Source organism: Salmo trutta, chromosome 38 (assembly GCF_901001165.1).
Source record: "Salmo trutta chromosome 38, fSalTru1.1, whole genome shotgun sequence".
NCBI classification, from domain to species: Eukaryota; Metazoa; Chordata; class Actinopteri; order Salmoniformes; family Salmonidae; genus Salmo; species Salmo trutta.
This window is the reverse complement of record NC_042994.1, coordinates 6,598,914-6,621,585: the sequence shown is the minus strand read 5'-3', so window position 1 is coordinate 6,621,585 and position 22,672 is coordinate 6,598,914. Positions and strand designations below refer to the sequence as shown.

Below are 22,672 nucleotides of genomic sequence, written 5' to 3'. Positions count from 1 at the left end.
CTAATTGAGTGAGTTATATATAGACACAAAACAATGTGTTTAGATGGAGAGAGGAGAGGAGAGGAGAGGAGGGGGAGGCCTAAAGACTACATCAGTGATCATCAACTAGATTCAGCCTCGGGACGCTTCTTGAGCGGATGGTCGGGGTCCGGAACATAATTACAAATCATTCCTAGACAGCAAACTGACCGCAAGAAGCCCAAACATATATAATATTTGATTAAAACATAATAATTTCAAACCTTGCTTACATTTATATATGTTCACGTGTCTCCCTACATAGCACACACACACACACACACACACACACACACACACACACACACACACACACACACACACGTATACTCTCTCTCACACGCCTGCATGCACACACACCATACATGCAAGCAGAGGCACGTACACACACACAGTTCAATCCACTACTCACCTATTTAACTCTTGTCTGTAACTCATTATTAATTTAGCGGTGATCAGAGGAGTGGGACAACAGTAAAGACAGAGCTGCCACTTGAAAACACAAAATGTGGTGTGGGTTCCTTAGTCCTTCATGGTGAAATCTCACTCAAAGCAATAAACATGGGGTGTTTGTTTGAATTGAACCCCCTTTTCAATCCACAAGAAGAAGAAAAAATACAAAAGTTGAAGATGTAAATGCTATTGATTGAAATTGTTTGTCATAAACTGTGTGTGTGTGTGTGTGTTACATTAATAACTTATTTTGGATGAACTGGTGATGCTGATGATTGAAAAGGGACCTCCCATAAGACATACAACTCAGGCGCTGAGAAGAACCATCATAGAAAAAGAGGGGAATTTGACAGAGAGAGATGGAGAGCAATGAAATGAACAACATTCTTCTCCTACTGATTTCTATTCTTATCTGTCTATCAGTCTGTCACTATTTCAAACCTACACACGCACTGTGAACAGCGGTCTTCAGATGTGTCGCAAGCCAAGGCTTTACAAGGTTTTTAATCTACTTTTCAACAACTAAGCCCGGAAGTCTTTCCTGATTTACGTGCCTTTTGAGATACAAGAGAGGTGAAATACAAGGAAGGGGAAGAAACAGCTTTAGAGACAATTAATGGAGAATTGTCCTTTCTAGTTGAAAAAACATAAAACCGAAATAAGGAGGGGTCCGCTAAATGAAAGATGCAGAAACAAATGGAATTGAATACTAAAAGGGAAATTGGTATGGGACGTTTATTACTTTTGGGTAATGTGTGCGTGTCAATAATTCATGGTGAGAGAGAGAGAGAGAGAGAGAGGGCAAGTTGGTGGGTGGGGGCGAGAAAGCTAAATACAGGTGATGGACCAGCTGAATGAAAGAAATTGAAAATCAAGCATTAACCATGATATGTCAAACAACCAGAAATAACCATAGGGGTCCAATAATACCTTACCCAACATTGGCAGTTTTCAAGTTTACTGTCCAAATACACAGTTTGCTAAATCACAAGTCAAAACTTCAGGCAAAACGTAATTATTTTGTGCTAATGTTCCAATTAAGACTCAAAATGGCATCAGGTACATATGAGAAATGCAATGTATAAGGCGAGACAGAGAAAACGCCAAGATAGATAACTGTATTCCTCAAAGACAACAATTAAAAATGGATGAAGTTTGACTGAACCGACGCGGCGAAAGAATGGGCATGGGAGAATTGTGAGACCAACATCAACTGACTATGAGTACCAGATATAATCTCTCTCCTTTTCGCCTTAGTTTAGTGTGTGTGTGTGTGTGTGTGTGTGTATGTGTGTTTTATGTATACGTAAAGCACACACAAATACACACACAGACAGACAGATAGACAGACACTAAACAATAGTAAACCTACCTAGAGTTACCAATTTAAGAATCCCGCAAAATTGTGATGCATAGGATGTGGGTGAGGAAGGACCAGAAGAGGAAGAGAAGGAAAATGGGGGAAAAGGAGTCATTGAAGAAGAGTTGTTGTTTAGTTGTCTCTTTCTTTAAAAAATTCAGTCCAAGTTAATTTACATCTGAGTTTAAAGACAGAGAAAGAGAGGGATAGGAATGTGCTGTGGAGAATTGGTGGAAAATGGTAGAGGAAAGAAGGAAAGGAATAATGATCAAAAGGGATGAAATGGTGAGGAGGGAGAGAGGAAAGAGACAAGGGAAATAAAAAAAAGTCCCAAAATAAAAATAAAAACTCCCCCTCCTCTCTCTCTCACTCATAAATAGAGGAAATTGTACAGCAGGTAGATGGAGAAATAAATGAGGAGGCAAATGATGGAGAGAGCGAATATATGAAAAGATGAAGCACCTCCCAGCACCACGATAAGGAAGAGAAAAAACATACAACGAAAGAAAAAATTGAATACTCCAAAGCCTTCCGTTTTTGCGGTTTGTGTGAGCTGAGAGGAGGGTTATCAGTAATTTCTCCAACTGTTACAAATCTTCTTCATCTCTTCCTTTTCCGCCAAAAACAGGAGCCTTCCGGTTATTTAAGATGTAAAGCCTTCTCCAGGACAACTGTTAAACGTGTCAAACAGGCAGCATGGTGAGGTACTACCCAGAGCTAGAGAGAACGTACAACTGGCACCTCCATCTGCCTTAGAACGTAGAACTCAAAGTGCGCTGACTCGCTGTCCACCCCCTCCTCTACCAGAGCGGGGGAGAGGGAGGGAGGGAGGGAGAGAGAGATAGAGATGTGTGGAGGTGGGTCCCTCTATAGGATTTTGAATTAAAGGGATGCAGGTTCTCATTTGCAACAAATGTCTAGGAAAATATAATATAACAAGGAGAATGGCTCCCCCTATTGTCAATAATGACATTTGTTTTTAACTAACATCGTGTTTTGGGGCGTCATGCACCCCTAAAAATTTGTGTGGGCACAAAGTACGTGAGGAAGGCTGTTTCTAACACCTGAAAAAGCATTTTCCTGCAATCTAGAGTCATAATCATTATGCTTAATTCTATGTAAAAAACATATATGTATATTTTTCTGTATATCTAAGCATAACTCCTGAGCTGTCTGTATCCTCCTGAGTGGTGGTGATTTTTTTTTTAAAGAAACTAAATATGCTTTCCTGCATCTCTGATAAAATCTGCGTAAAAGATTGAGTCTTATTCAGTACATTTAGTAATTGCTTGCTTTTCTGAAGTCTACCAACCTTGCCAGCTAAAATAAAAATAATCCAAGATGGCGTAGCAGTCAGACGTCTTTGTCTTTGTCCTGTCGTGTCCCTTGTATATATCTTTTTACATCTTTTTCTTCGCAGATCTTTTAAAAATATTTTCCTAAACCTCAACTTCTAAATACTCTCCAACCCGTCTCACACAATGTGGCGTGGATCTGTTTTTTTTCTAAAGTATTTCTATTTACTTCGGATCTGGAATCCCTCAACTGAAGCTAGCCAGCTAACTAACTACCTACCAGCTATCAGTCAGCAAACCATTGCTAGCGGTCATCAGATAATCTTTAGCTCGGAAAGCTCTCGCCAGTTCGAACAACGTAACTCAAACCAGAGCATAATGGACCTATTATTATTTTTTTCCCCCATATCCCCAGATTCCTACCGCAAACTCTGAACATTTTCATCTGGATCTTCGCAACTAGCTAACCCGCAGTCCCGGGTGACTACTCCTGGCTAGCGTTTCCATCCCGGAGCAAGCACCACTTAGCCTGAAGCTAGCCCGGCCAGGGCTCCTGTGCTACCACCAAAGCCCACTCCTGGGCTGCACTATCCGGACCCTTCTACTGCCGGTACGGGGCACGGAACCCCGCCGATCCTCTACGACTAGAATAACGACATAATCTGCCCGAGGATTCCAACAGGCCCCTCAGGCGCGACGTCCGCTGAAGGCCCATTCTGCTAACCACGGCCTACTAGCTACCTAGAGCTACTTGGAACCCTACTAATTCCACGACTGGTCTATCGCGGTCACCGCATGAAGAGGCAAAAACAGACTTACCCCCATCGCGACGTCCCCCAAAGGTTAACTTACTAGCCCCGGTCTGTTAACTGCTAGCTTGCTTGCCCCGGTCTGCTAACTGCTAGCTTGCCTGCCCCGGTCTGCTAACTGCTAGCCCATGTCTGCCAACTGCTTGCTTGCTAACCCGGTCTGCTAACTGCTAGCTTGCCAGAGTTCTGCAAAGATAGCCTGCAGAGTTCTGCATTACTATCCAAGTCTGTACCCAAACAATTCGAGCTTCTACTTCTAAAAATTCACCTTTCCAGAAACAAGTCTCTCACTGTTGTCGCTTGCTATAGACCTCCCTCTGCCCCCAGCTGTGCCCTCAATACCATATGTGAATTGATTGCCCCCCATCTATCTTCTGAGCTCGTGCTACTGTAACAGTGTAGGTTCCGTCCCTCTCTTCGCCCCAACCCGGGCTCGAACCAGGGACCCTTGCACACATCAACAACTGACACCCCACGAAGCATCGTTACCCATCGCTCCACAAAAGCCGCGGCCCTTGCAACGCAAGGGGAAAGCCTACTTCAAGTCTCAGAGCGAGTGACGTCACTGATTGAAACGCTATTAGCGCGCACCACCGCTAACTAACTAGCCATTTCACATCGGTTACACTCACCCCCCCTTTGACCTCCTTCTTTTCCGCAGCAACCAATGATCCGGGTCAACAGCATCAATGTAACAGTGTAGGTTCCGTCCCTCTCTTCGCCCCAACACGGGCTCGAACCAGGGACCCTTGCACACATCAACAACTGACACCCCACGAAGCATCGTTACCCATCGCTCCACAAAAGCCGCGGCCCTTGCAACGCAAGGGGAAAGCCTACTTCAAGTCTCAGAGCGAGTGACGTCACTGATTGAAACGCTATTAGCGCGCACCACCGCTAACTAACTAGCCATTTTACATCGGTTACACTACTAGGTGACCTAAACTGGGACATGCTTAACACCCCGGCCATCCTACAATCTAAGCTTGATGCCCTCAATCTCACACAAATTATCAATGAACCTACCAAGTACAACCACAAATCCGTAAACACGGGCACCCTCATAGATGTCATCCTAACTAACTCGCCCTCCAAATACACCTCTGCTGTTTTCAATCAAGATCTCAGCGATCACTGCCTCATTGCCTGCATCCGTAATGGGTCTGCGACCAACGACCACCCCTCATCACTGTCAAACGCTCCCTAAAACACTTCTGCGAGCAGGCCTTTCTAATCGACCTGGCCGGGGTATCCTGGAATGACATTGACCTCATCCTGTCAGTAGATGATGCCTGGCTATTCTTTAAAAGTGCCTTCCTCACCATCTTAAATAAGCATGCCCAACTCAAAAAAATGTAGAACTAGGAATAGATATAGTCCTTGGTTCACTCCAGACCTGTCTGCCCTTGACCAGCACAAAAACATCCTGTGGCATTCTGCATTAGCATCGAATTCAAACAAAAATGTGCATCCTGTAGTACTAACTCAAAATAGTTCTGGGACACTATAAAGTCCATGGAGAATAAGAGCACCTCCTCCCAGCTACCCACTGCTCTGAGGCTAGGAAACACTGTTACCACCGATAAATCCACTATAATTGAGAATTTCAATAAGCATTTCTCTACGGCTGGCCATGCTTTCCACCTAGCTACCCTTACCCCGGTCAACTGCCCGGCACCCCCCACAGCAACCCGCCAAAGCCCCCACCATTTCTCCTTCACCCAAATGCAGATAGTTGATGTTCTGAAAGAGCTGCAGCATCTGGACCCATACAAATCAGCCGGGTTAGACAATCTGGACCCTCTCTTTCTAAAATTATCTGCCGATATTTTTGCAAACCCTATTACTAGCCTGTTCAACCTCTCTTTCGTATTGTCTGAGATTCCCAAAGATTGGAAAGCTGCCGCGATCATCCCCCTCTTCAAAGGGGGAGACACTCTAGACCCAAACTATTACAGACCTATATCTATCCTACCCTGCCTTTCTAAGGTCTTCGAAAGCCAACGTAACAAACAGATTACCGACCATTTCGAATCCCAACGTACCTTCAAATCAAATCAAATCAAATGTATTTATATAGCCCTTCTTACATCAGCTGATATCTCAAAGTGCTGTACAGAACCCCAGCCTAAAACCCCAAACAGCAAGCAATGCAGGTGTAGAAGCACGGTGGCTAGGAAAAACTCCCTAGAAAGGCCAAAACCTACCTTCTCCGCTATGTAATCTGGTTTCAGAGCTGGTCATGGGTGCACCTCAGCCACGCTCAAGGTCCTAAACGACATCATAACTGGCATCGATAAGAGACATTACCGTGCAGCCGTATTCATCGACCTGGTCAAGGCTTTCGACTCTGTCACCACATTCTTATCGTCAGACCAAACAGCCTTGGTTTCTCAAATGACTGCCTCGCCTGGTTCACCAACTTCTTCTCTGATAGAGTTCAGTGTGTCAAATCGGAGGGCTTGTTGTCTGGACCTCTGGCAGTCTCTATGGGTGTGCCACAGGGTTCAATTCTTGGGCCGACTCTCTTCTCTGTATACATCAATGATGTCACTCTTGCTGCTGGTGATTCTCTGATCCACCTCTATGCAGACAACACCATTCTGTATACTTCTGGCCCCTCTTTGGACACTGTGTTAACTAACCTCCAGACGAGCTTCAATGCCATACAACTCTCCTTCCGTGGCCTCCAACTGCTCTTAAACACAAGTAAAACTAAATGCATGCTATTCAATCGATCACTGCCCGCACCTGCTCGCCCGTCCAGCATCACTACTCTGGACGGCTCTGACTTAGAATACGTGGACAACTACAAATACCTGGGTGTCTGGTTAGACTGTAAACTCTCCTTCCAGACTCACATTAAGCATCTCCAATCCAAAATCAAATCTAGAATCGGCTTCCTATATCGCAACAAAGCATCCTTCACTCATGCTGCCAAACATAAACTCGTAAAACTGACCATCCTACCGAGCCTCGACTTCGGTGACGTCATCTATAAAATAGCCTCCAACACTCTACTCAACAAACTGGATGCAGTCTATCACAGTGCCATCCGTTTTGTCACCAAAGCCCCATACACTACCCACCATTGCGTCCTGTACGCTCTTGTTGGTTGGCCCTCGCTTCATACTCGTTGCCAAACCCACTGGCTACAGGTTATCTACAAGTCTCTGCTAGGTAAATCCCCGCCTTATCTCAGCTCACTGGTCACCATAGCAGCACCCACTCGTAGCACGTGCTCCAGCAGGTATATCTCACTGGTCACCCCCAAAGCCAATTCCTCCTTTGGTCATCTTTCCTTCCAGTTCTCTGCTGCCAATGACTGGAACGAACTGCAAAAATCTCTGAAGCCGGAGACTCATATCTCCCTCACTAGCTTTAAGCACCAGCTGTCAGAGCAGCTCACAGATCACTGCACCTGTACATAGCCCATCTGTAAACAGCCCATCTATCTACCTACCTCATCCCCATACTGTATTTATTTATTTATCTTGCTCCTTTGCACCCAAGTATCTCTATTTGCACATTCATCTTCTGCACATCTACCATTCCAGTGTTTAATTGCTATATTGTAATTACTTCGCCACCATGGCCTATTTATTGCCTTAACCTACCTCATTTGCACTCACTGTATATATACTTTTTGTTTTCTTTTGTTCTACTGTATTATTGACTGTCTGTTTTGTTTATTCCATGTGTAACTCTGTGTTGTTGTATTTGTCGAATTGCTACGCTTTATCTTGGCCAGGTCGCAGTTGCAAATGAGAACTTGTTCTCAACTAGCCTACCTGGTTAAATAAAGGTGAAATAAATAAATAAAATAAATACAAATAGTTAGACAAGATAGTTACTCTAACTCGATTGATTGCCTGAAATGGCTTCTTGGTAGCTTGTCAAGAGGTTGAGAGATTGGGGACTTATCTGGGCTAGCTGAAGCCATCTTCATAAAATTATATTACAGAGTATTACAGAGAAACAACAACAACGAAATTTACAAAAACATATTTGTATTCATTTTTTAATTGAAACATTTTAAAACAGGAAAGATCTGAGGGGGCACGTGCCCCTGTGCCCTCTATGGGCAAGACGCCTCTGTTTCAATAAATAAATAAAACATTTGATGAACAACATTGACGATCTGGAGTAAGAAAACTGGACATGGCAAAGTAGCCTATGGGCCTAAATGGTGAGAACACACCATCATTTGAGGAATTCCTCTCTTGGAAATAAAAGTCAAACCATAAGGTGAAAATGACAACATAAGGCTAGTGTTTTGCTGTACTCATGGACTGTATTATAAAGATATTTTGGAATAACGGAAGATCAAAAGGAGAAACAGTCTAATTACTTCTGAAAACGTGTGCTCTACACATGCAGTAAACGAGGTAAACTCACCAGTATCATGGAAATACTAACTTACCTAGCTATATTTACTGAAGATGTTGACGAAGGGAAATGAAAACAATGTCATTATTAGGTTTTCTGAATCAATTTACTACAACATCCGTAAGCTCCCAAGCACAATTTTGCACCAGAAGCTTGTGTGGAATCAATCTAAAAGTGCTTTGTGCTTTTGCTGTTTTACTTAGTAGGCACATCATGGCAGGAATTCTGACAGTTTAGCTTTGAAGAAGTTGATGAGAAGATTGCAGTCAAAATGTAGGTCAAGTTTTTCCTATGTAATTGACTCATTTTTCCTCTTGCAAATTTAAGATGGATCTCCATCTATGGCTGCCTTTACACAGGCAGCCCAATTCTGATCTTTTGACACTAATTGGTCTTTTGACCAATCAGATCAGCTAGGCTTACAAGTATAAAACCTAATATACACCTTATTCCTGACCTCTCTACTTCACAGCTTCTGAGAATTCTTTGAGCACTCCAAAGCACCAGCTGTGGAATCTTATCATGCTTCTGGAATAGAACATCCTCATGTTGTGCAGTGCTTTATTCATAGCACATGTTCATATACAGGACAATAGGGGGGAAACACATAAGTGTCAGCCTTTCATACCTTAAGTGCTACTCTTGTAAATCATGTGTGGAGAGGGATGGTCATGGAAGCTGGTGTCAGTGTTGGATAATGACAGCTTTATTGGTGCGTTTCTGAATGGCTGCCACCCTCCAGATCTCTTCAGCTGCTGACAGGAAACTTCTATAAAAGTACCTCCAGGTGCCATAAGATTGGGTAGCCTAATGTCAGATTGTTGGCTGGAGAGAAAGAAACATGAATATTGGTCTGCAATGCAAGTAATTCCTTGCAACATTGACTAATACTGAATCAATTGACTGCATAATGGTCTGTAATAAAAGCAATCAATGACTACTTCAGTACACTACATAAAGCTATGACACGAAGGCTGTGTTTAAACAGCCACTCTAAAAACCCGAATCTGACTTTCCTTCTACATCCAATAGTTTTTCTTTTTTGTCCACTCAGTTTTACATGTGACCCACATCTGATTTGAGCATTGAAAGTGATGTAGCCTCTGGAGTAGTCCCAAGGATCCTGGATAGCACACAGATGCAATGCTCATTTCCTGTCACTGTTCCTTTACATTTTGGGGTGGTTGTCATAATAGCAGGTCATGTGCAAAAAAGAACACTTCAGATCAAAAGAATCTGAGCGTCCAGACAGAGGTCGCATATGGAGGATATGGTTTGTATCAGGATTGAGATCCACATATAGAGGTGGTATAAATTGGAAGTCAAAAGATCAGATTCCATGGCTGCGTTTACACAGGCAGACCAATTCTGATATTTTTCCACTAATAGTTTTTTTTGACCAATCAGATCAGCTTTTTTGCAAATAATTGACACAATTGGGCTGCCTGTGTAAACGCAGCCATGAAATCTGCCTTGTTAACACAGCACAACAAATTCTTATGTATGGGCATATCCGATTCATATCTGACCTTTTCCCAATTGTGTATACATCATCAAAAACATGGAATCTGTTCCGATTCTTACCACATTCGTATGTGATTCTCAATTCATATACAATTTCAATGCTGACAAGATAATCACCCAAAAATGTAAAGGAACTGTGGCAGTAAATAAGCATTGCGTCTGCACGCTATTTCAGAGGCTACATCAGTGAGAACGAGCAAATCTGATATGGGTCACATGTAAAACAGACAAGATTGGCTATGGGGACAGCTGTGTAAACATAGGCTAACAAAATTAATCTCACAGATTAAACACTTTCCAATAAAACGTTTTATTGAATTCGTCATTCCTATTAAGTCTGGTTACCAGACAATACATACAAAATTACTATCATCTTTCTAACATCATTTAAGTTCTAACAACGAATTTGCATTCCTGTGCAATTTCTGTGAAAGTTAAAATGTATTTTCTTTCACTTATTTTTTTATAAAGCCAAAAAAAAAAAATTATAATAAAAACATCTGGACAAGGGTAACAGAAGTCAACATATAAATATCTGACCTGCCATGGGGAACAATTCACTTATGTACAATAGCTTAACTCACAAAGAATATACAATGATAGGCACAACGATAACCGTTGCCATATCCTTTCTCCAATCAGAGTAGTCTGGAGTCCAACAGTGTACATTTAGGTGTTTTCTCATGGTGTGTTTGTGTACGTTCACAAGTGTTAACACTAAAGCAATCTTAGTCAGGGTCCTCCAGAACACCTTAAAAAAGAAGCAGGTGGAATGCTATCAACTTCCTGTCACATGAAATGCCTTTTCCCTTCCTGGTTGGCTCAGCTAGGAGTCGTCGCGCTGATGACGTCAGTGCACTGCGGCTCACAGAAAGTCCCGAAGCGCCCGTACACATCCCGGGCCCGGACAGCAAAGTAATACGTAGATCCAGAGACAAATTGGGTGAGGGTACAGGCCATGGGCAGTGGCAGTGCCTTCACCTCCCCGATCTTCTTCCAGTGCTGCCCCGCTCCAGGGCCATTACCAGCCGACCCAGCGTTGTCCTGGTGGTACGCGTACAGGTGGTAGCTTTCCACCCCTGCACAGGTCAGGTCAGTCTCTGCCACACACCAGGACAGGACGATGCCATTCTGGTTTTGCACCCTGGCCAACTTCAGCTGGGGCTGCTGGGGGGGCGTGGTCTGGTTGGCCTCCATGGGTAGCCGGCCAGGAGGCAGGGGAGCCAAGGGTAACGGGGGCAGGGTGACAGGGGGGGGCTTGGTTGGAGTGGTATTGTTTCCCATGCGTGCTTTGGATGGGGAGTCCTTGGAGGGAAACGAGAGGAGATGGAAATTAATTAGGGCAAGAAATATGCAGGGAAACATATCACAAATGTATAGCCTTTGAAAAATAAAAATATATAGGTTTTCAAAGTAGCAAAAAAATAAAACAGCAATTACAATTCCCTAAGTCTTTTTAATGTTCATTGGAGTGTCACCTATGCCCTTATATTATTTATATTGCAGAATAAAGCCAATAATTACTATGAATGTACCCTAGTAAAATGTCATTCAGTATAACACTGTTTTTTCATAATCACAAGGTTATATATCCATGCTTAGACTGGCAGAAATATAACTACCCAGAAAAAATGACACTTTTATTTTGAATACCACATATTTGATGTGTCACTAGTACAACTCAATTTTTGTAAAAAAAATTTTACTTCCTGCCTTACACTGAAAAAAAACTAAAATCTATGAAAACATCTTTCACTTCATCCTTTAAGATTTGTTTTTGTCTCTCTGAGTCAACAAAAGCAAGTTATTGTATTTTAAGAAAATACTGGTGTTATACTGTATGACAATATTCTGTTACCCTGAATGACATCACTATGGCCCACAAATATTGATTAAATGTGATCCTTCAGCAACAACAATAATGATCCTATGAACTATTATTAGTAGCAGCAATAATATTTTTCTTTTAGCTATTTTTTGTTATAAAACTGTGTAAAAAACAGGATAAGATGTTTAAAATGTGCAGGCTTGCTGAACTTAAATCTCTTCCATACTAGAGAGAGAGAGAAATGACTCATACGCCACACACATAAAGAACATGGGTTTTACTATACAACATAGTTTAACTGACACATGATATACAATTTAATTCACATAGGATTAAATCAGCATTGAACATTTCAAACAAAGCATTAATTAAAAAACATTCCATAAACATTGGGGGGAAAAAAACTGTAGTTTTGCTTTAAATCCTCATGAAACAGTGGATATCTTTCTCAAAGTAACGTCATGACATTACATCAGGCATTTGAAAGAAAATGCATAAACAATTATTCCACCAACATCAAGACAAAACATTTCAGTATTCTGAACATCAGAATATTAACCAAATCCATTATTTGAACATCAAATGGAACTCATCAATGTTCTCAAACTGAACTAATCATTCAATAACATCTTTAAAATATGGATTTATTTTTAGATTGCTTGTGTATGTCATTTTCTTGTGTAGGCCTATGTAGTATTCTGTAGCCTAACTGGTGTGTAACTTGGAATTTGGACTAATAAAGCTCTGTAAACTTTTCCCAGTCAGAGTTGCAGAGTTTTGAATTCCTTCGTTTTGTAGTACACGGGTCTAGTTCGGAGATTACTGCTTGGACATCTGACTTGAAGTAGTATGTGATGTCCTTAACTTGGGGGCACGCAATTAATTATTTATTTTGGTTGCTTATTGCAAGCAACTGATTTACATCTCCTCTCCCACAACCTTCAAAACTTGGCCAACAAATGGCTGGTAATCGTAATTGACTATTATGAACTTTCCTTTTAAGTCCTCTGGTGGTTTCACCATTGTGGACAGGTTGTCTTCTGCATCTGCATTTTGGTTCTGAAAGTCCACCTTTGTTGGAGCATTGCACTCACAGGAGATACCTGCTCGGGAGCAGAAGCAGGACACCTCCCGATGTCAATCCAGAAGTACTTTACGCTTGACTGCGTTTTCTCCAGCATGGTGTAGAGCTCCTTTGGGCTCTGGAGGTCACCGCCCTTTTTGACAAACTCATCTGCACAACGTTTAATAGAACTTTTCAGAAAAATTCCACGTTACCTCTTTGAAACCCATGAGAAATGGCACCGTGCTCATTAGGTGGAAATTATTTTTATTTCTATATTGCGTGATGGGGCCATCACTCATGCATGTAGTGTGGTCGGGGATGTTTTTTTCCCTTCCTATCATCCAAGACAGGCTTCAGATGAGCCCACACGGCACGCTCGTCATGCCGGAGGGACTCTGAAATGGAGGCATAGGGTTGGCATTCCTGTGATGTGTACACAACACTTGTGTGTATAGTTGCCTTCTTACGGCCGACCCCCAAAATGAAAAGCCTGTACCTCTGTATACAGCTGACACGCATCATTTTCAGAAAAGTCCATGTGGATTACAACCTCGTGTTCTTTAAGTGTGTCTTTTAAGTTTCGGCACTGCTCAACTTGGTGCAGCCAGTTAAACTGGTGCCACGCAAGAGCATCCAGTTACTCGTTTAAGTTTTTAACCAGATCGAGCCACGTGCCAGTCTGTTTTTTTTCTCACAAAATTTGACAATGACCTTTCTCCATTGCTTGATTTCTCCCTTTGCCACTGTTGCCATGAAATTGGTACATTCTCTGCAGGTAGGGCCAGCTCTATTTCATCGTAGCATAACTTTGCACAAACACAGTACATGCACTGCTTGTTCTTGAGATCATAGACAATGGAAGACAGTAACTCGGAAACGCTTGAGGTTTTCAGCAACCCGCTTTGGCTCAACCTGTCAACTAGAAGTGTCACATTCTCGTGATCGAGACACGCACAGGTGTTGTGGTCATGTGCCTTCGGCTCTGTAATGTAAAATGGCCACAGTTGTAAAAACTGTCTGTATGACAGCGAGAGTGTCCCATCCACCTCTGAATTGTACACCTGCATGGAGTTCTTTTAGAGATTTCAAGAGTATGCGCCCCTGAACCTTCTTTTGCGTGACCGGGTCTTTCTTCCCTGAGAAAAGGCAACTATTTTCATCTCTACTGAGAAATGCAATGACATGTGTTTTCCTCACTAAAGACATGTATTTTTCAGTTAGATTGCATTTGAACTCTGCATGCCCTTTTGTAGTTTGTCACTTTTTTGTTGCGATTGTTTTAGTTGCATTTCCAGTTGGAGAATTTTCTTCTTTAGTTCTCGTTTTTCCCTTTGCAGCCGCTTGCAACACTTTGATACTCTTTTCACTTTTTCTGGAGTAGAGGAAGCAAGTAGTTGCTCCAGTGTTTGAGATTGAGGCTCAAGGGATTGTTCTAGTTCTGGAGTCAAGGATTCAGATGGTTGCTCCAGCTCTGGAGGTGCATGTTCATGTTGTACAAGTTGTTCAGGGGGCTGCTCAAAATTGTTTCCTTCAGTGGACACTGGAGTTAAGTTCATTACCACAATAATTTGTTAATTTTTTTTTCACGCCGCCTCCTCTGATTTAATCTCCATTTTTCCCTCTTTTTTTCAGCATCAGATGGTGTCATTGTATGGATCGGTGGATGATCAGGATTGACATCCTTCTTTCTTCTCTGATAGCTAAAAAACGAAAATGTTATAGTTATGACACTGGCACAGAATAGTATTCACATCCATTAAATGTTATTAGTAGTCTATTAATAGTAGGCTATACAATGATAACACTTAAAGTTTAAAAGTTAAATTAACTCCCTCTCCCAAACATGTTTTGTTACTATTTCACTGCTAATGTTAATAATAATCACTTTACTATAATTTGAGCCTGCGGCAAACACTTTACATTGCATTAAGTTGCATTATTACATGAGAGTTAAGTATTATGCATTGTTACACTGTAACTGGTAAATTTCTATTCAATGCAGATACACAAATGCAATTTCAAAATCCCTACACAAAATAGATAGATAAAATGCCCATCAAACTACTTCAATTCAAACTTCTACAGTCTCAATTTTTCATAAAGTGCCCCAAATGTGAAGCAGCATTTAACTTATAATTCATAATCCATTTTTAATCCATATTTGTGTATGTGTGTAATATTATATTAACTAATATAATTAATCAGTTATACCTTAACTGCAGTGCAATAAAACATTAACTACAGTGTAATAGCGCAACTTAATGTTAAGTGTTATCCACCCAGCTTTATATCCTATTATATCCTATTCTGTTGCTGACAGTAACATGAAGCCATGAAAACAATACCTTGCTTTTCTTCTGGCTAGTCTTTCCTCCCTAGCAACTGGATCTGCGTTAATCTTTTGTCTGTGCCGTGCAGCCCTCTCCTTTTTAGACAATGGCATCTACAGTATAAAGATAATGTTCCTTGAAATACCTTAAAATGCCATAAAATAGTTTAAAATGATCATATTCAGTATTCATACAACAAGTAAATATGAATTGCATGATTACATTTAGTAAACTAGTGAAAACATGGGATAACAAAGCTACTGTCATTCAGCATAACGGGTGACATTGCGGTATAACATGAAACTTTTGTTGTGCTGAAGGACAAAAGCGTGATACTGAAGGACGGATTTCATACATAAACATATTTGGGGCAAAGACGAGACGTGTAAATTTGGTGTCCGAAGGCCATTCACTTAACATAACATAAATATGTATAAATATAATATTAAATCACTCTTACCATTCTTTTGACCCAGAAATATTTGTGTTGCAAACTATTAAATTAAGGGAGTTATTGAGCTCCAAAGTGTCAAAATGTCCTTCAGTGTAACTGTCTGGGTTAAAATTCTAATGACAAAAGTGTTTTTAAAATGTAGAAATTCATTGTAAAAATATAAATGAACACCCATAGCACAATTCAAATCAAATCTGGTCACATACACAGATGTTAATGCGAGTGTAGCAAAATGCTTGTGCTTCTAGTTCCGACCGTGCAGTAATATCTAACAAGTAATATAACAAATTCACAACAACTACCTTATACACACAAATGTAAAGGGATGGAATATGAATCTGGGCCAGCAGCCTTCCGAGGGTTAACACATTTAAATGTCTTACGTCAGCCACGGAGAAGGAGAGGGGGGGCCCGCAGTCCTTGGTAGCGGGCCGATTCGGTGGCACTGTATTATCCTCAAAGCGGGCAAAGAAGGTGTTTAGCTTGTCTGGAAGCAAGACGTCGGTGTCTGTGACGTAGCTGGTTTTCTTTTTGTAGTCCGTAATTGCCTGTAGATCCTGCTCCATACGTCTTGTGTCTGGGCCGTTGAACTGCGACTCCATTTTGTCCCTATACCGACATTTCACTTGTTTAATTGCCTTGCGGAGGGAATAACCACACTGTTTATATTCGGCCATATTCCCCAATCTCTTTCTATGGTTGAATGCGTTTTGCGCGAATGCCGCCATCTATCCATGGTTTCTGATTGGGGTAGGTTTTAATAGTCACAGTGGGTACAACATCTCCAAAGCACTTCCTAATAAATTCATTCACCGAGTCAGTGTATAAATCGATGTTATTGTCTGAAGCTTCCCGGAACATTTTCCAGCCCACGTGATCAAAACAATCTTGACGTGTGGATTCCAATTGGTCAGACCAGCGTTGAATATTTCACGTCACGGGTACATCCTGTTTGAGGTTCTGCTATTGGACGGTACGAGCAAGATGGAGTCGTGGTTGGATTTGCAGAAGGGAGGGTGGGGGAGGGCCTTGTATGTATCACGGAAGTTAGAGTAGCAGTTGTCCAGTGTTTTGCTCGAGTGGGTACTACAGTCAATGTACTGGTAGAATTTAGATAGCCTTGTTCTCAAATTAGCTTTGTTAAAATCCCACAATAAATGCAGCCTCAGGATATATGGTTTACAGTTTACATAGAGTCCAGTGAAGATCTTTCAGGGCTGTCGAGGTATCTGCTTGGGGGGTATATACACGGCTGTGACTATAATCAAAGAGAATTCTCTTGGGAGATAATGCAGTTGGAATTTGATTTGAATGAATTCTAGGTCAGTTGAACAAAATAACTTTAGTTCCTGTATGTTGTTATTATGCGTTGTTAATTATGAGGCATACACCCCCGACCTTCTTCTTACCAGACAGAGGGTTTGTTTCTGTCGGCGTGATGCATGAAGAAACCCGGTGGCTGTACCGACTCTGACAACATATCCCAAGAGAGCCATGTTTCCAACAGAGAATGTTAAAATCTCTGCTGTCTCTCTGGAAGGTAACTGATGCCCTAATTTCGTCCATCTTGTTGTCTAGAGACTGGACATTGGCAACTAATCTGCTCGAAAGCGGTGGGTGGTGTGCTCGCCTTCTAAGTCTGACCAGGAGACCGCTCAGTCTGCCCCTCTCTCCTGCAGCGACGACGTTGTTTTGGGTCGGCCTCTGGGATTAGATCCAATGTCCAGGATGGAGGTCCGAACAAAGGATCCGCTTCGGGAAAGGCGTATTCCTGGTCGTAATGTTGGTAAATTGATGTCGCTCTTACATCTAATAGTTCTTCCCGGCTGTATATAATAACATGAGATTTTCTGGGCTAACAATGTAAGAAATAATACATAAACTTAATTACTGCATAGTTTCCTAAGGACTTGAAGCGAAGCAACCATCTCTGTCGGCGCCATCTTATTTTGTGTGTGTTAGTGTTTGCAACAATATATAGAGTAATGGGCGACATACTGTATCGGGAATTTTTTTTTTTTAAACTTGAATAACTTTTGTCCGGACTTTTGCGCTTCATCAATGTCATTCAGTATAACAAAGATAAAAAGCCATTTTAAAGCATATCACATGATGGTAATCATGTGACAGTGTGTGACATCACAAAGAAGACCCTCTATCAATGTGATGAAGTGAGTAAATCTCTCTGAAACATTTGATGATTTCACCTTTTCACCCTCTAGTAGTAACCTTTGTAACAAAAACACATGTCCTTCAGTACAACACAGAAAATATACTTTTAATGTTATTTTACAAATGCTATATTAAATATAAAAAGTAAGGATAATCTTTATAGGTCAAGGTCATTACTTTATATAGGTGGCCAAGGAACTGCCTATTTGTATTTCATTGTGTTGTGTTTGTTTCGTATTCATTAAAATGTTGAGAGATTAACACATTAAAATAATCTTATAGAAACTCAAATGAATCAAAGAAAAATATGAACATGTGAAATAGATTCAGCGCTAACAAACTCACCAGAGGGGGGCGGTAGTGAACTGTCAGATGAGGACCGCCAACTGACTGTTGAGGAGATGCTCTTGATGTTGTGCCTGTAAAGAGAGGACAATATGTCAAATTAGATAACATAATAAGCATCCCCTCCTCAAATCTACATTGTTCACAAGATTCTTTGAGTAAAAAAACAATATGCAAACTTTAGGAACCACTTTTACAGAGCAAACAGACATAGAGCTGACTTATAAACACATTGGGTAACAGGCATGGCTAGGCTAATAGATATCCTTGGAATTCTATTAAATTGTGTCAACTGACTGACCACAATAATGAAACATCCAGCAATTAAGATTAGAATCTAATGAGTGTTATAGTAATATCAGGGTGATATGGGGTCCATATACGAACATTAGAAAAAGTTTAAACGTAAACTTTTTGTCCAAGTATGACCCCTTGACTTTTTCCACATTTTGCCGTGCTACAAAGTGGGATTAAAATTGATTTCTTTGTCATTTTTTTTGTCTACGATCTACACAAAATACTAAATGTGAAAGTGGAAGTAAAATATGAAAAATAAAACATGTCTTGATTAGAATATTCAACCCCCTGAGTCAATACATGTTAGAATCACCTTTGGCAGAGATTACAGCTGTGACTATTTCTGGGTAAGTGTACATTATTTTATTATTACAATTCTTCAAGCTCTGTCAAGTTGGTTGTTGATCATTGCTAGACAGCCATTTTCAAGTCTTGCCATAGATGTTCAAGCCGATTTAAGTCAAAACTAAAACTAGACCACTCAGGAACATTCAACGTTGTCTTGGTAAGCAACTCCAGTGTATATTTGGCCTTGTTTTAGGTTATTGTCCTGCTGAAAGGTGACGGTCTCCCAGTGTCTGTTGGAAAGCAGACTGGACCAGGTTTTCCTCTAGGATTTTTTTAAATTCTGTTTCTTTTTACCATCAAAAATTCCCTAGTCCTTGCCAATGACAAGCATACTCATAACATGATGCAGCCAGCCCCACCACTATGCTTGCTTATGACCCTGTCAAGGAGCATTATGACCATTATAATCATTAGTGAAAAAAATATATAAAAACGCAACTTGTAAAGTGTTAGTCGCATGTTTCATGAGCTGAAATAAAAGATCCCAGAAATTTCCCATACATGCAATGTGCAGTTTTGTCACAAAACACAATGTCACAGATGTCTCAAGTTGAGGGAGTGTGCAACTGGCATGATGACTGCAGGAATGTCCAACAGAGCTGTTGCCAGATAATTTAATGTTGATTTCTCTCATCGCCGTTTTAGAGATTTTGCAGTATGTCCTACCGGCCTCACAACCGCAGACCACATTTATGGCGTTGTGTGGGCGAGCTGTTTGCTCATGTCAGCATTGTGAACAGAGTGCCCCATGGTGGCAGTGGGGATATGGTATGGGCAGGCATAAGCTACGGACAACGAACACAATTACATTTTATTGATGGTAATTTGAATGCAAAGTAATACTGTGAAGAGATCCTGAGGCCCATTGTGAGGCCCACTGTTAAGGTATCTGTGACCAACAGATGCATATCTGTATTTCCAGCATGTGAAATCCATAGATTAAGTCCTAATGAATTTATTTCAATTGACTGATTTCCTCATATGAACTGTGACTCCATAAAATCTTAGAAGTTGTTGCATGTTGCATTTATATTTTTGTTCAGTATATGAAGAGTGGTACTCAGTGATGTGTTGGATTTGCCCCACAAATAACACTTTGTATTCAGGACATAAAGTTAATTTCTTTGCCACATTTTTTGCAGTTTTAATTGCAAACAGGATGCATGTTTTGGAATATATTTATTCTGTACAGGCTTCCTTCTTTTCACTAGGTTAGAATTAGGTTAGTATTGTGAAGTAACTACAATGTTGATGATCCATCCTAAGTTTTCTCCTATCACAGCCATTAAACTAACTGTTTTAAAGTCACAATTGGCTCCATGGTGAAATCCCTCAGAGGTTTCCTTCCTCTCCGGCAACTGTGTTAGGAAGGACATCTGTATCTTTGTAGTAACGGTGTATTTATACACCATCCAAAGTGCAATTAATAACTTCACCATGCTCAAAGGGATATTCAATGTCTGCTTTTTTTATATTTACCCATCTACCGATAGGTGACCTTCTTTGCAGTGCATTGGAAAACCTCCCTGGTCTTTGTGGTTGTACTTGTTTGAAATTCACAGGTCGACTGAGGGACCTTACAAATCATTGTATTTGTGAGGTACAGAGATGAGGTAGTCAATAAAAAATGTTAAACACTATTATTGCACACAGAGTCCATGCAACTTCTTATTTGACTTAAGCACATTTTTTACTCCTGAACTTAATTAGGCGTGGCGTAACAAAAGGGTTGAATACTTATTGACTCAAGACATTTTAGCTTTAGATTTTGTATTAATTTGTAAACATACCAAAAAAATTACACTCTGACATTATGGGGTATTGTGTGTAGGCCAGTGACAAAACTTCTCAATTTAATCCATTTTAAATTCAGGCTGTACCACAACAAAATGTGGAAAAAGTCAAGGGGTCTAAACACTTTCTGAAGGCAACTGATGGGATTTCATAAAATAACTTTGCCAACAGAGAGATATTTTAAACCTGCAAATTCAAGGTTTACATTTGTTCCGCCTGGTCTGTAACAAGCATATCGTCAACGTCGGATGAAAACCTCGTATCCCAAAAAATAGCAACTTTTCAGATAGTGAAGAAGAAAAAAAAAATCTACGTCACTAAACAATTGCTATTTTACAAAGAAAACGTTATAATGGAGTTTTGCACACATATGTGGAGATAAGGGGTTCTTATCATTGAATAGAATGGGAAATATTACTTTTGAGACATTGAAATAATGTAAATGACAATATCACAATGTCTCTTCAAGTACATGTTATGGTGAATGTGTACAAAAAAAACCTACACCAAGTGTTATGTTGAAATTTTTACTCCAAGTATAAGTATTACAACAGTCAAACAACAATCAGTATCAACATTTCACTATCAATCATGTTACAAGTATGGAAATATCATCAAGGCACATTTCAGCAAGGAATTCAACATCAAAACAAGGTAGGTATTCCGATAAGAATCATGTAAGTAATAAATAATCAAACAGTGCAGATATCAACTGTCATAGTCAAAGCAATCATGTTAGTGTGAACACCTGGCGGGACTGAGGGGTTTCCCATCCTCCTCACATTGACGGCTGTGGCTCTGACACGGACTGGAAAACAGGCTCCAGGTACTGCTTAGAGGAGGACGACGTGCAGTAGTGTGATGGTACTTTCGGTAAGTCACACAGAAATGTTGTCATCGTTTTGTGCCTCATTCCTCACAGGTGTTAATTCGATGGTCTCCTCAAGCTCCTTCGCTTGCACAGTGTAGCACAGACCATTCACCCAACAAGTTTTTACATACTCTCTTCTTCTCACCATAAACTTCAAGATGGTATGCCAATGTGGATGTCCTTCTAGAGCCCATATTCTCAGACCTGCAGCGATGCACTGCAGTGCAGTCAACAAGACCACACACATACACTTTCCTTTCATTCCAGTCTAATGTTTGCCAGAAGTACTGGAAAATCTTCTCTGTCCTCATCACAGATTGCATTGCAGGAGCGCTTGGAGTACCTTCGACATCCCTCTGACACACATCCTGGTCCCATATTGCTTGGCTTTCTCTTCACCTCCCCTTCACCCTTTTTCCTGCCAAGGTAGGCTTTACCCTCCATCCTCCTTCTCTTCCAAACCTCATCTTCCCAAGGGTATTTTGTTTTCTTGACATGCCCATTCTGTCCCCCCTCAGGTGTGCTGCTACAAGCTGGAAATAAAAATACATACAAGAAAACATATTGATTTCTAGTATAATGACGCTGAGCTTACTGAGATGACACACTGTATGACAGATGTGCTTATAGGTCTAGTCATATAAACATGAATGATACACACACAGAGTGAGAGCCATGGAGTGGGAGGATGCTGGGCTGCCCGGATGATCAGGTACATTTATTTTTTATGTATTGACACCATCTTCCCCTCATCAATTGCTGTTGCTCCCTGCTCTGCCGACCCCTGCTCTGTAGCTCTCTACTCTTTTGTTGACTGTCCTGTAGCTCCCTACTCTACCGGCCCGATTGGCAGCACTCCACTCTGTTGTTGACCTTCTTGTTGCTCTCTGTCCTGCCGACCCTTGATTGATAGCAATTGATTGGTCTGCCGTTGTTTGCTCTGCTCTTTGATGCCTGTTGTCTTAAACATTTCAAATAAGAGAACCTATATCGATACAATCATTTTAAATATATTAGCTACATGACTCAGCGTAGAATGTTCAGCAGATTTCAGTATTTTAGCATTGCCATTTTCCTAAAAACAATGTACATTTAGCTAGCTATTATTATAGGTAAAAGGTATGCTCTTTCACAAAGAAATCCTGAGATGCCACTGGCATTTTCCTCATGATCACTTTCCTCTCTGACTGCAAAAATCTGGCCTCTTCAAAAGGGACATTCACCATGGCACACAGCTCCTTCAATGAAAAAGACATGAAAAATAAGATTGGCTCATTCTCAAAAAGAATGGATTAATGTAAGCCTGATTAAATGATATA

General features: G+C 40.9%; 2 protein-coding genes across 2 annotated transcripts in view; both read right to left on the bottom strand.

The window, feature by feature from the left end:
• Positions 1 to 2,626, bottom strand: part of LOC115178076 (glutamate receptor ionotropic, NMDA 2B-like) — a 122,319-nt gene extending 119,693 nt beyond the window's left edge. Inside the window, 1 exon segment of the mRNA XM_029739114.1 lies at positions 2,330 to 2,626. The gene's annotated coding sequence lies outside the window, so the exon portion shown is untranslated.
• Positions 2,627 to 10,139: 7,513 nt separating this feature from the next.
• Positions 10,140 to 22,672, bottom strand: part of LOC115178185 (activating transcription factor 7-interacting protein 1) — a 37,983-nt gene continuing 25,450 nt past the window's right edge. The window contains exons 13-14 of the mRNA XM_029739249.1: positions 18,044 to 18,117; positions 10,140 to 11,153 (exon numbers count right to left, since the gene is read on the bottom strand). Coding sequence (XP_029595109.1) covers positions 10,671 to 11,153; positions 18,044 to 18,117 — 557 coding nt within the window. The 3' untranslated portion in view covers positions 10,140 to 10,670. The remainder of the gene's footprint in view (positions 11,154 to 18,043; positions 18,118 to 22,672) is intronic.